Here is a 14169-nt window from a genome sequence, read left to right on the forward strand (position 1 = left end):
TGTTTCCTTGGATTTAGGACCGTAGGGTGGAAATCCTACCTGCCTAGAAATAGCAGCAAATCAGAGCTGGGCAGCTCTCCATTGTAGGCAGTTACATGGGGAGTAGTGACTGCTGGTGATAATGCACCAAGGGGAAAACCCTGTATTACTAAGCCACTGGTAAGTTGGGTGGGTAGGGTTAGTGGGGAAGGTCTTGAAGGCGCTGGGGAGTGTGGTTAGTGAAGGAATTTGGGAGGTAATCTAGAATATTAACATCAGTCCATAGTGTATATATAACAGTATATGATATTGTGAAATAATGGATATTAACATTTACTATGTTTCCGAGTATATGATAAATACCAAGGAAAAAGTTGGCAAGGTTAACAAAATAATCGTTATTGCAGATTGACATTGTTATTGCATGGAGTATATTGTAGATTTGATTTGTTTTGCCGTTCAGAAGAAGGCACCACGTTGAAACATTAATTTGTTCATTTTCTCCACCAGTACTGATTTGACCTGAGTCTTTCTCACATTTTCTCCTTTTACGTTAGATTTCTGGCATCTGCAGTTCCTTGCCATTGATATGTCTCTCCTGCTTTTCTCAGCCTTTTTCTTCTATTGTTAATGATAAATATCTCTACTTTAACAGATGTAGAATCTTTGACTGGATAAGAGTAGCACAACCATTGTAAAACACTTCTCTGTATACATCAGGGTCTATGATCATTTTGCAAAAATAACAGACGGCTGAATTTACAATGGGGGTGTTCAGATGAAAGCACTATTAAAGATTATTAGGCCTAAATAATTTATTGCATTCCAACATCAAATGTACATTGCAACTTTAAACAAAGTCCTTCATATCTTAAAATATATGTAATACCAATAGGATAGTGAAGAAGGCGTTTGGTATGCTTTCCTTTATTGGTCAGGAGTTGGGAGGTCATGTTGTGGCTGTACAGGATATTGGTTAGGCCACTGTTGGAATATTGCATGCAATTCTGGTCTCCTTCCTATCGGAAAGATGTTGTGAAACTTGAAAGCGTTTAGAAAAGATTTACAAGGATGCTGCCAGGGTTGGAGTATTTGAGCTATAGGGAGAGGCTGAACAGGCTGGGGCTGTTTTCCCTGGAGCGTCGAAGGCTGAGGTGTGACCTTATAGAGGTTTACAAAATTTATGAGGGGCATAGATAGGATAACTAGGCAAAGTCTTTTCCCTGGGGTCGGGGAGTCCAGAACTAGAGCGCATAGGTTTAGGGTGAGAGGGGAAAGATATAAAAGAGACCAAAGGGGCAACATTTTCACGCAGAGGGTGGTTCGTGTATGGAATGTGGGTTGGGATATCTGGTTGGCATGGACAGGTTGGACCAAAAGGTCTGTTTCCATGCTGCACATCTCTATGACTCTATGACTCTACATAGATTTAAATTGCTCATGGAATGAAGTAATATACAGTTTATAAGTGAAAAATGGAACACATTTCAGAAATAACTTATACTACACAAGTGAAAAGTAAGCGGTGATGGGTAAACTGAGAAATATCATAGCGATGAATTGATTTATGAATAGTTAGCATTTATTAACTAATACCACCAACACAAATATGTACTGCAATTTCTACCATTGTTTTCTCTTTGAATAAATTTGGATCTGAATAAGTGATCATTGTCCCTGAATAAATGATCATTGGAAATGAACACAGCATAGTAATGCAGTGCACCAATGAAATTGGCAGCTATTTTTTGATTGATAATTCTCCGGTTAATTTCAGGCTAAGTACACAAGCCTGTTTTCATCTGTTCGAAAAAAATTTGGAAGTCAGAAGGCACCAGGCAATCCATGCAAAATGATTTCTTCACCAAAAATGAAATTTGTGATATCATCACTACAACATTACAGGAATTTAATCTCCAGAAAAAGTATTAGGGCATCACACCATTTGTAATTGTAGCAAGGAGGGGACTGTGGAGTAAAGGGTTTACTCTCGCTTCACTTTAAGATAGCTACTGAGCATGTGCAAAAGGATCTTTGTCAAAGTGCTGTCATATCACATAGTGCTGGAGCTTGATTTCGTAGGGCTCTTGCATTCCTTGAACATGGTTATGTATAATAAAGCCTGTAAATATTCACTTAGAGTTTAATTATGATCTTACAGTGGAAACTACAAAAATGTTGCAGAAATACCTGTAGTAAAGTCACCCATGGCACTGTTTTGGAAATGAACACAACATAGTAATGCAGTGCACCAATGAAATTGATGGCTATTTTTCGATTGATAATTCCCCAGTTAATTTCAGCAACTGATCCAAATACAAATAGAGCATGTATTTGGTTCCATTATTTAGAAAGTTTTAATTATTCCAAACTGTTGTTTAAAAACATTAAACCAATGTCACTAGCATAATTATTGAACTTTTAAGGGCTCAATTTGTACACCATTTCAATTTTTATTTTTCTAATACTTCCAATGATTTACAAAGTTTGTTGCACTTGTAAATCTTTTGCTATTCCAATACTTCCAGTAATTTATGACAAAACTTGCAAATCTGAACAATTTATCCTATTGATACCAATGAGGTAAGATTGAGACAGAAATGTCATCAACAAATGGTATTGATTTTGAAAATCTGATCAGTATAAAATCAACCATAACAAAACTAATTTTACAATGCACTGACAAAACTAGCAAACATCCCAAAGTTATGTGTGAAAGTACTTTCTTCATTAATGGAAAGAGTTTGACAATGACAAATGGCTACTCCAACTCTTGAGATTGGATTACATTGAACAAAGATTTGTGAAACTCCTCACTCAACTCACATCTAATTTTAAACTTAATACAATGAAATGATTTGTGTCCTGAGAATTGTCTTAGTTACAAAATAAAATTGAATGTTTGAAACCATCAAGTAGCATTTTGCTTGTCGTCTTTGTTAAAAAACAAGGTCAATTGAAGTAAAAACAATAAAAAAGAAGTATTAACCATTTTCATAATTCTACAGATTCCCAATGTGGTCCTGGCCAAATATACTTTAACTGCAGTGCTCCTTTGATTGGCTTTGAGACCAGTGTAGGAGCAGGGTGTCGAGATACCTGTGAAAATCTGCTGTTAAACATTTCATGTCCAGAATCCATGCCGTGTCTGTCAGGATGCATTTGCCCACCTGGGTAAGTGACTGCTCCTTCAGCTGTATTGAATATGTTATGCATATCAAGGATCTATCGTTAAACTGGAAGGATAAAGTCTATGCAAATTATGTGACAGTGATTTTAGCTAATGGTGACAATTTTGTGTATGAAGCAGTAAACCCAAAGTTATAGCACAGTTATTATGCAAAGAGAGAGATTCTCATGCACAGGCAGGGCATTGTTTCCCAGATAGCTAAGTACTCATTTTAGAAATGTTTGTTGGCACAAGTCTTTTCAAAAATTGAAATGATTCAATACTAAATTTCAAAAATACAAACTCAATGCAGAGCCTCATTAATATTAAACTAGATTTCAGACTGCAGTGTTTGTATTGTGTCTGATATGAAACTCTCGCAGTAAGATGGACATCGAGAGGTTACTGCTGCACGTTGTCGATATCATTATGGACTATGATACTGTTTTGGATTTCTAGTCTTATATTTTCCAGGGTTTATTTACATTGTATTACATTGTATTATCAGAACTGATAAGTATTTGAAAAACTGTTGTGTTTGGTGCATAATGTATAACATTTGCCTTCAGAATAATGTAGCACTTGATATTTGAAATTATTATTTACACAAGTGTTACCAATTATTAGACTGCATTCCTGATCAATCTGTAGTATTCAAGTACTTTGTTCTAAGTTCTGCTACAGAAGTGGATTATTGAAGAGGGAAGAACAATCTGTGAAATACAGCATATTGGAATTGTAAGCTTAGATTAATTCATTGCATTTATATGCTTGTGAGACCACTTGGCTAGTGTCTTGTGTTCAGAACAAGATAATAACCCATGGTATTAGGGACAAGGAACTGGCATGGATAGAGGATTGGCTGACTGGCAGAAGGTAGTGACTGGGGATAAAGAGGTCTTTTTTAGGATGGTTGTCAGTGACTAGTGAGATTCTGTAGGGCTCAGTGTTGGGACCATAACTATTCATGTTATACATTAACAATCTAGACAAAAGAACTGAGGGCATTGTTGTTAAGTTTGTAGATGACGCAAAGATAGGTGGAGGGACAAGTAGTGTTGAGGAGATGGAAGGCCACAGAAAGACATGGCAAGATTAGGAAAGTGGGCCAAGAAGTGGCAGATGGAATACAATGTGGGAAAGTATGGGGTCTTGCACTTTGGTAAGAAGAATAGAGGCACAGACTATTTTCTAAAAGGAGAAACACTTTGGAAATCTGAAGCACAAAGAGACATGGGAGTCCTAGTTCAGGATTATCTCAAGCTTAACATGTAGGTTCAGTTGGCAGTTAAGAAGGCAAATGCAATGTTCACATTCATTTCAAGAGGGCTGGAATACAAAACAGGGATATATTGCTTCGGCTGTATAAGGCTCTGATCAGATTGTATTTGAGTCCAATATGTGCCGGCATTGTACGGTGTCCAGAGAAGCTTTACAATAATTGTCCCAGGAATAAAAGGCTTGTCATACAACTAAATCCGATCCTGTGCACAAAATTTCTCAAGAAAGCTGGCTATGTTTATCAGGGAAGCAGTGACAGAATTCCATAAATCTTCATTCCTGGGCTGGAGTTACAAATGCATGACAACATCACTAAGCCTGAACTTTAATCAAACTTATTCAATGTTATCGTAATAACTTGAGTAAATAGCTACATTGCATGACTCATTTGCCATACTACCCATCATAAATGTGGCCCCAATATCTTGTGGAGTTTTTACAAATGGCTTTGTGCCTTGGCTGTCATTTGTCCTATCAGAAGTGGATGGAATCTATGTCCCACTGTGGAAACTCCTGGGAGTTGCAGAGACCCAACACAATTGGGCTTATGCCATTTTGCCAATGGATCTTATGCCAAATTTGTGGCAGATAATTGAAAGAATTCCTTTAAGCAATCATTGGCATTACCATGCAATGTTAGACTTATCAAAACTATCTTCAAAGCATGTTAATAATTTTAGTGCATCATATATTCAACATTTTAACACTTATATTAAAATATTAGAGTTTTGACCAGTTTAATTTTTATTGTCATTCATGAGTTATATCAAAAGGGTACTACTAATAGGTTGGCATCAATGATTGCTTAAGGATCATCTAGTTGTCTGTTACTACATTTTAGTTTGAATAACAAAATACACATTATAAAGTATCAAATCATGGTATTTACAGAGAACCAGGAGTTTGACATGATGTAGCTATGGATCAAAAGTTTTCTTAAGGTACCAGGTTGGATTCTGAATGAATGAATGAATGATTTTGTGGTCATGTGTATCTTACAATGAGTAAACTATAACAGTGAAAAGCTTTTCCACTGTGGCTAAAATCTGGCCCCATTTTGAATAGCTGTAAGAATAAGAAACAAAAAGAGTGAGGTTCTCAGTTTGGGATACAGTTTCTGGAGTTGGCACTAGTGATTTATGAACACATTCTATCAAGATCAATAATTATACAGTCAGGGTTACAGTATGAAACTGCAATAGTTATGCATATTTGGCAACTCTAATATCTTTCGTGCTGGCACTGTGACTGAAAAATGATGTAGGATACTGCACTAAGCAATACAACTACACTACACTTTTCTTTGAGGTTAGTCTATTATTCTCAAATTCTTAGTATTATTCTTAAGTTCAACCTATTTAATTCATGAGTGTCACTTCAAGTAAACTTGCAATATTATGAATATGTGATAGGCTTGTCATAAGGGATACCATAAATTAATGTATAAAAAAAGAAAATCTAGAAGAAATATTGTGTTAGAATTTTTGCACAATGTTAATCACAATTGTGTTGCTTGAGACGCAAATTTGAAACACCGAAATGGTCAAGCCTTAATTTGTAGAATTGTTCATAGCATTGTGCAAGGTCTGCCATTTTTCATACTTTGGAGATACACAATCACCTGATAAAGGAGCGGCGCTCTGAAAGCTAGTGCTTCTAATTAACCTATTGGATTGTAACCTGGTGTTGTGTGATTTTTAACTTTATTTTTCATCTTGTACTCACATCTCTGCACTCAATGTGCCAAAAACAAGGTATATCTCAAATATTATTTTTGAGCTGGAGGGTTATTGACTCTTGTCTATTATCAACAAAAGGGAAGAATGCTAACTTATGCCAACATTGAATACAAACTGTGCCACATTCAATTTAACTTATACAATTACTACTTAAGATCAATAGTTGTATAATGTTTCATATCACTGGGCTCTAATGTGTTTCAAGTGACAGTACAACAGGTTTTGCAGCTGTATTTTTGAAGTTAATACAAAGTTATTGTTGATGATTGAGTGCTGATTCCTCCAACGCTAATTTCAGTATTTGTTAATGTTCATTTGAGTAATACAGCGTTAAGTTATTCTTAGTAATGTCTGAGATGACAAAACAATTTAGATAGCACAATGCCATTCAGTTAATTGAACCTAGATACTGACAAGTATCAAGAATTCACACCTAAAGCTGATCAATTCTTACATTTGCAGCTCTTGCATACTTTCACGTTCAAACACTGATATTCATGTCATGTGTATTCTATAATACATCATTTTATATTAATGTAATGATGAATACATAATTAAATAAATCATAATCAAGGCAAGCATTCAATTATACTCTTTAAACCACTAAGGAAGTATTATTTTGAAGTCTACACATAGTTGTAATATAGAAATTATGGAAACAATTTGCAAATAGTATGTTACCTGTTAATGCAAGCTAATTTAGTAAATGTGTGATGGTGTTAATTGATTGTGTGTTCATGAAGAGGAGACAGCTGGGATCAGGAGAAAGTTTGGAAGAGAACTGTGATTACGTCATGAACAATTTCTATCAAGAAAAATCTCAGTTTTGGTTTTTAATTCAACATGAGTGGACACTAGAGTCATAGAGTCATAGAGATGTACAGCATGGGAACAGAACCTTTGGTCCAACCCATCCATGCTGACCAGATATCCCAACCCAATCCATCCCACCTGCCAGCGCCCAGACCATATCCCTCCAAACCCTTCTTATTCATATACCCATCCAAATGCCTCATAAATGTTGCAATTGTCCCAGCCTCCACCACTTCCTCTGGCAGCTCATTCCATACCCGTACCATCCTCTGTGTGAAAAAGTTGCCCCTTAGGTCTCTTTTATATCTTTCCCCTCTCACCCTAAACCTATGCCCCCTAGTTCTCCCCGACCCCAGGGAAAAGACTTTGTCTATTTATCCTATGCCCCTCATGATTTTGTAAACCTCTATAAGGTCACACCTCAGCCTCCGATGCTCCAGGGAAAACAGCCCCAGCCTGTTCAGTCTCTCCCTATAGTTTAGATCCTCCAACCCTGGCAACATCCTTGCTAATCTTTTCTGAACCTTTTCAAGTTTCACAACATCTTTTCGATAGGAAGGAGACCAGAATTGCACACAATATTCCAACAGTGGCCTAACCAATGTCCTGTACAGCCACAACATGACCTCCCAACTCTTGTACTCAATATTCTGACCAATAAAAGAAAGCAAACTAAATGCTTTCTTCACTATCCTATCTACCTGCGACTCCACTTTCAAGGATCTATGAACCTGCACTCCAAGGTCTCTTTGGTCAGCAACACTCCCTAGGACCTTACCATTAAGTGTATAAGTCCTGCTAAGATTTGCTTTCCCAAAATGCAGCACATCGCATTTATCTGAATTAAACTCCATCTGCCACTTCTCAGCCCATTGGCCCATCTGGCCAAGATCCTGTTGTAATTTGAGGTAACCTTCTTCGCTGTCCACTGCACCTCCAATTTTGGTGTCATCTGCAAACTTACTAAGTGTACCTCTTATGCTCAGATCCAAATCATTTATATAAATGACAAAAAGTAGAGGACCCAGTACCGATCCTTGTGGCACTCTACTGGTCACAAGCCTCCAGTCTGAAAAATAACCCTCCTCTACCACCCTCTGTCTTCTACCTTTGAGCCAGTTCTGTATCCAAATGGCTAGTTCTCCCTGTATTCCGTGAGATCTAACCTTGCTAATCAGTCTCCCATGGGGAACCTTGTTGAATGCCTTACTGAAGTAGTAAAAAGAAAATCCGTGTTAGTTAAATGGGGAGTGACTGTGGAAATCAGAGATGCAGCGTTACCTTGTTGTTTTAGACCATTTGCCACCAAAAGTTGATATGTAGGTTACAGTACAACATCAAGAAAACTAATGTGATGCTATCTATGATAAAAAGAGGAATTGAGCATCGAATCATACAGCATGAAAACAGACCCTTTGGGCCAATCAGTCCATGATGACCATATTCCCAAACTAATCTAGTCCCATTTGCCTGCATTTAGTCCAAATCCCTCCAAACCTTTCCTATTCACAAACTTATCCAAATGTCTTTTAAACATTGTACTGCACTTGCCTCCATTATTTCCTCTGGCAGTCCATTCCATACACAAACCACTTTGTGTAAAAATATGTTGCCCCTTATCTTTTTTAAACTTTTCTCTTCTCACTTTAAGTTTTGAACTCACCTGCTCTGTGGAAAAGAACCATGTTATTTACTTTATCTGTGCCTGTCATGAATTTATAAATTATCAATGTGCAATGGAGTAATAGAACTAAGTGAGGAATACGCTGCAGAGAAGGTGCACAAAAAATGAGATCAACATTAAATTTAAAATTTGATCTGCCATCCATCCTTGCATCTTTGCTCTTTCTTTATGTATGAGGCTTTCCTTAACGTTTTCCATTAATCACAATGGTGGGCTCTCAGATAAAATCTTTTCTTTCTTGTGAGAGCATTCTATGCAATCTGAAATATCCCATTAAGTGCCTGTTCTGTATTTCTCTATTGACCTATCCTTTAAAATTATTTGCCAGTTCACTTGAGCTAACTCTGCTTTTATGCCCCATTAATTGCTCTTCTTTGATCCCAGCTGATAGCAATATTGGACAAGTCCAATCACACATTTTTTGTTGCATTAATTTTAATCTTGCAGTTAGTCATTTGAACATATTCATATGAGGCTGCCAGGGTTCTCTTTTTACACAGAGGGTGGAGGGGGCCTGGAACGTATTGCCAGCGGAGGTGGTAGACATGGGAATGATAGCCTCATTTAAGATGTATCTAGACAGATACATGAATGGGCAGGGAGCAAAGGGATACAGATTTTTAGAAAATAAACAGCAGATTTAAATAAGGGATCTGGATTGGCGCAGGCTTGGAGGGCTGAAGGGCCTGTTCCTGTGCTGTAATTTTCTTTGTTCTTTGTTCTAAAACAAGAATGCAAGTTTATTACACAGAAATAAAAAAAATAAGTTTTATATATTTAAGTCTATACGAAAAAATCTTCACATTATTAGCAAAATAAAAACATAGATTCACCCTTTGCTCCCAGACAAATTTGTTTTGGAAACTCAGTCCCAGAGAAATATTACTTCTCTAGCAGCTCTAGTTTATAACTTAACCAATTCTCTTCAGTTGTCCTTGTAAGACTACTGAAACAGTTTCTTACCACTTCCAAAAGCATGAATTCCTTTGTATTTCTGGCAGCCGAAACAAAATATCTACAAACTTTCATAGCCAGGAAATTCTACAAAGGTAACAAACTACTTTGCTGCTGTGATGAAACTGCTCTTCTGAACTGCAAACTCGATTCTTCCACTAGGATGGAACTGTTCTTCTCCTGCCATGATACTGAATCCTGATTCCTCTGTCCTGAGCTCAAAGATGCTGGTGGCTTCTGGTAATTTAGTTTTCTGTATGTCAGAAACTCAGCAGTGGAAATATATCTTTAACCAACAGCACAGATATTTGGCTTGGCACTTATTGAGTTGCAGGTTTTCTTAGAAATTATACATTTAGGTCACGTTACCAAATAACTTCATGACCTGCTTTAAAAGATCAATTAACTTCAGTGAACTGAAATCAAAATGCATCAGCGTCTCTTTTAAAAATCAAAATTATAGATGATAGCATTATATTGTACACCATTATCTCAAGCTTAAAATACATCTTGGATCCATTCTTCCTTAAACTGAATGTAATTTCAGTCATTATGATCTCTGCTACCTCGGGTGCTTTTTCTAGGAGGTTATTAATTTTATTTTATTGCACAATACTAGGTCTAGTGTAACTTGCTCTCAGTTTGATTCCAAAATATTCTATAAATTCTTCATCTCATTCTTCTTCCTCTTAAAGCATGCCTGAGTAAATTGTAGAAACAAGTCACAAGTAAAAATAAATTAATTACCCAGTGACCATTGGAACAAATAGTACAATAGATCTCTCTCATGTCAAGATAAACTCAAATTAACAAATAATTTGAAGAAAGTAATTAGTAGTAAACTAATATATCAATCTGGTAAAAACAATGACTGCAGATGCTGGAAACCAGATTCTGGATTAGTGGTGCTGGAAGAGCACAGCAGTTCAGGCAGCATCCAAGGAGCTTTGAAATCAATGTTTTGGGCAAAAGCCCTTCATCAGGATTTCAAAGCTCCTTGGATGCTGCCTGAACTGCTGTACTCTTCCAGCACCACTAATCCAGAATAATATATCAATCTGTAGAGAAGGTACATTGCTATTAACAAAATAACTAGAGATTTGTTGGACTTTAAGCCCTCAAACTTCTTAAAGATAGTTTTTCTGGTGATAATCACCTTAATTTCTCTTTAGTCATTGGGTTATTCTGTATTCCTGATGTCTAACTTGTGATTTTCACTGACTAGACAAATACAAAATACTGTTTCAATATTTTGTTATTTCCTCATGAGGAGTTTTCTGTTTCCTAAGGCACCAGTGTTTAATTTAGCTACTCTCTTTCTTTTGTTAAGAGAAAGCTCTATCAGCCTGTTTTTTTTTAATACCCCTGGGTGTTTAATTCTTATATTTTGTTTTCATTTTTTGAACATTATATACACTCTCAGGAGATGAGTATCCTTGTAGATTATGTCACACATTCCTTCAACTGTTCAGCAGGCTTGGTCTTCTACCTGTCTTACCAGGGTATATCTTCTATTCTCTCTTAAAATTGTGTCATCAGAATAGTGCTGAACCTATTTCCAGCCACATGTCCCACTCTGCCGACTCCTTGTTTCTTGCATCTCTGAAATTTCTGTCTGTTCTGACTTCACCTGAAGTTTAAACTTCCTGAGCGACTTCATTGTGTATGCATTTGTCAAACTATCTGTAGTGTCCTGTCATGCATGTTCCAATTTAATTGCCACATTTCATGACACAAATACTGGAAGGTCAATTGCTTTTTTCTGTCAGCAGAATGGAATGCTTTTTCATGATACAATCAGCTTGTGATATTTGTGCAGTAATTTTTACAAGGCATAAAATGTGATAAGGCAAAAAAAATGTGGTGATTAGTTGCAAACATTCCAGGCAAAACTTTCATCAAACCAGTTAATTAAACTGCCATAGACAACTAGAAGTTGTTGCAAATTTTCAGAACTTTATTAAAGAACTTCAGTGTTTAATATAGTTCAAGTACACAATCAATTCTTTGTGAAGTACAGTACCTGGTTGTGATAAGTATCACAGATAACTGCCAACTCATCTCTCAAAATATCTATTCACTTTTTGGATAGTGTTCAATAACAGAAGTGAAAAACTAATATTTCATGTTTATATCTTGTAAGCACCAACTTGGATTTCAGCATCTTGAGAACTGCATTTAACAGTGCTCTTTATGAAGTGCTGCTAACTTTTAGAAAACAAAATAAAATCAATTGCTGGCTCTCCTGTGGACAGATCCTGAGACCTCAGAGTAAAATACATTAATCATATTAATTAAGGACACAAAAGATAATGGTTATGTTTAATCATTTGATTGTGAGATGTACTATAATCAAATTAAATAATTTTTCTGAGCCAATTAGGTGAGGCATTTATTATGGACTCTTCTTTCTTTGTACAAGCTCAAGCCAGTCTTCTAGCTTCCCGTTAAACAATGCTTATTAACATTTTAAAAATGGTAAGGCAATTCCCTTCTGAGCTAAGCTTATTTCAACCTTCTAGCAAAGTCCACAATACATAACGCGTGAGTTTCCAGTTATATCATGGCATGTGTCAGAGGCTCATCTTTATATTAATTAAATTCCGTCTGTACAGAGAAAGATCGATGTTTGCTGGAATACAAGTAAAGCATGTGATGGCATGGAAGTGTTATGCTTGAAGTGTGAGAAATAGCAGTGTGCACATTTGTACTGTTTTTATAATCTCAACAATCAATCTCCCATGGCATTGTAACCTGTCAGGCAGAGAATAAAGTTTCCTCACATGATGTCTCTTCTTTGTTAGGTGATGTGCTTTCTTCATCTAGTTATTATTATTTTCTCTCAATTTCGCGTTGAATCCTAGATTTATTGAGGAAAGGAGCCACCAGTGAAGGCTGATTTTAAGATTTTGGTTGCAAGAAAATCATTTTTTCATTATATTTTCTGTCCTCCAGTTTTGCCTCCCTTGCTCATTGTATTCCCTACCTATTGCCTTCCCAGAATCATTACATCTTCCATGTTGAATTATCCACTCGACCCTTGTATTGCCTCTTCCCTTCAAACATCTCTCTTGTACCTCACTCTTAACCTGCTATAAAATTCCCTTACCACACAGTCTCCTAGAGCTCATGTGGCCAGAGGTCAAATATCTTCTCAGCCTCAGGGTCTTATTTTTCTCCTGTACTATTCATAATGCCTTTGATATATTTCTATAAGTGGCTTTATACTTCCAAAATTAATCAACTTACTTTACTAAAAATAAACTCAGATTTATCTGAGGAGAGAGACTCTCCTCCCACTCCATTTCACTATTTATTTCACTAGTGTTTGCAATTACTGTCGGATGTTTATCTTCTCCAAAGGTGATACATTAGTATGGATCGAAGACTGGCTGGCTATCACCAAATACAGTACTCATAAATGGGTCTTTTTCTGATTGACAAAATGTAACAAATGGAGTCCTGCAGAAGTCTATGCTGTGGTATCAGCCTTTTACAATTTATATCAGTGACTTAGATGAGGAAAGCAAAGGCCTAGTAGTTAAGTTTGCAGATGACTAAAAGATATGAAGGAAAGTATAGTGTGAAAGGGATACAATAAATGGTGGCCTTATTAGCAATGCACATTTTATGAGTGAAAAAAAATGCCTTTCCTCTTTTTTCCACTTTCTAATAAGTGATATGTTACTCTCTTCCCTTTATCTGCAGTTCTTCCTTCCTGTCCCTCTGTATGGCTTTAGCGGTGTAACATACTTGTGGATTTTGATATTTTTATCACTCTGTCTCTGTTAATTGCTTCAAGCTCATTCTTCCTGACCATGTATTTTATCTCTGTTACTTCACTCCAGTTTCACTGTGAGCTTTTCTCACATTTTGCTGGTGTAATTTGTATCTCTCGCTCTGTTTTCAAGGACCTGGGTACACAGATGGATTGGGTTTTTAAGTGCCACCGTGTGGTTATTCGTTTACTCACAGACAATGAAACCTGTAAATTAGGGACAACCAAGAGACTTGATCAAGAGCCCTTTATGCTTTAGCATTCTTATTTAAAAAGTGGTCATTTATGTACAATGGACAAGTATATTCTGCACCAACTGTAGAGTTTGTTTTGTTTCTACTCTCACCCACAATCAAGCCTAATTCTGCAAACTTGCCAACTGGCTATAATTTTTGTTTATTCTCCATCTTCTGAGTTTCTTTGAGTTTATTGCCACTCTTTTCAATGACAGAATAGTATCCTAGTACTTGGATCTATTAAACTGGGCTGTAGAACTGGAATGCCACATTGTTGATCAGAATTGTTCATTTTATACAAGGTTACTTCTAATTGTAAAAAGGCAGCTAGAAAAATCACAAGATGGTGCCTCACTCCCAGTTCAGATTTATATGCAATGATTTGATTACCTCCCTCCACCTCTTTAACTAATAGTTTTCTTTTCGCTTGCTGTCTATATTTGGTTTGATATTCTCTCATATGTTTAGTTTTCCCATTAGACATTTACCTACAAAGTTTTGTATTTGATTTGCATGTTCCAACAATGTTTGGTTCT

The 14169-nt window shown here is 36.4% G+C and overlaps 1 protein-coding gene across 1 annotated transcript in view; it reads left to right on the forward strand.

The window, feature by feature from the left end:
• otog (otogelin) overlaps positions 1 to 14169 on the forward strand; it is a 217220-nt gene that overhangs the window by 71410 nt on the left and 131641 nt on the right. Inside the window, exon 22 of the mRNA XM_043706414.1 lies at positions 2988 to 3153. Coding sequence (XP_043562349.1) covers positions 2988 to 3153 — 166 coding nt within the window. The remainder of the gene's footprint in view (positions 1 to 2987; positions 3154 to 14169) is intronic.

Source organism: Chiloscyllium plagiosum, chromosome 16 (genome assembly GCF_004010195.1).
Source record: "Chiloscyllium plagiosum isolate BGI_BamShark_2017 chromosome 16, ASM401019v2, whole genome shotgun sequence".
In the NCBI taxonomy this organism is placed as follows: domain Eukaryota; kingdom Metazoa; phylum Chordata; class Chondrichthyes; order Orectolobiformes; family Hemiscylliidae; genus Chiloscyllium; species Chiloscyllium plagiosum.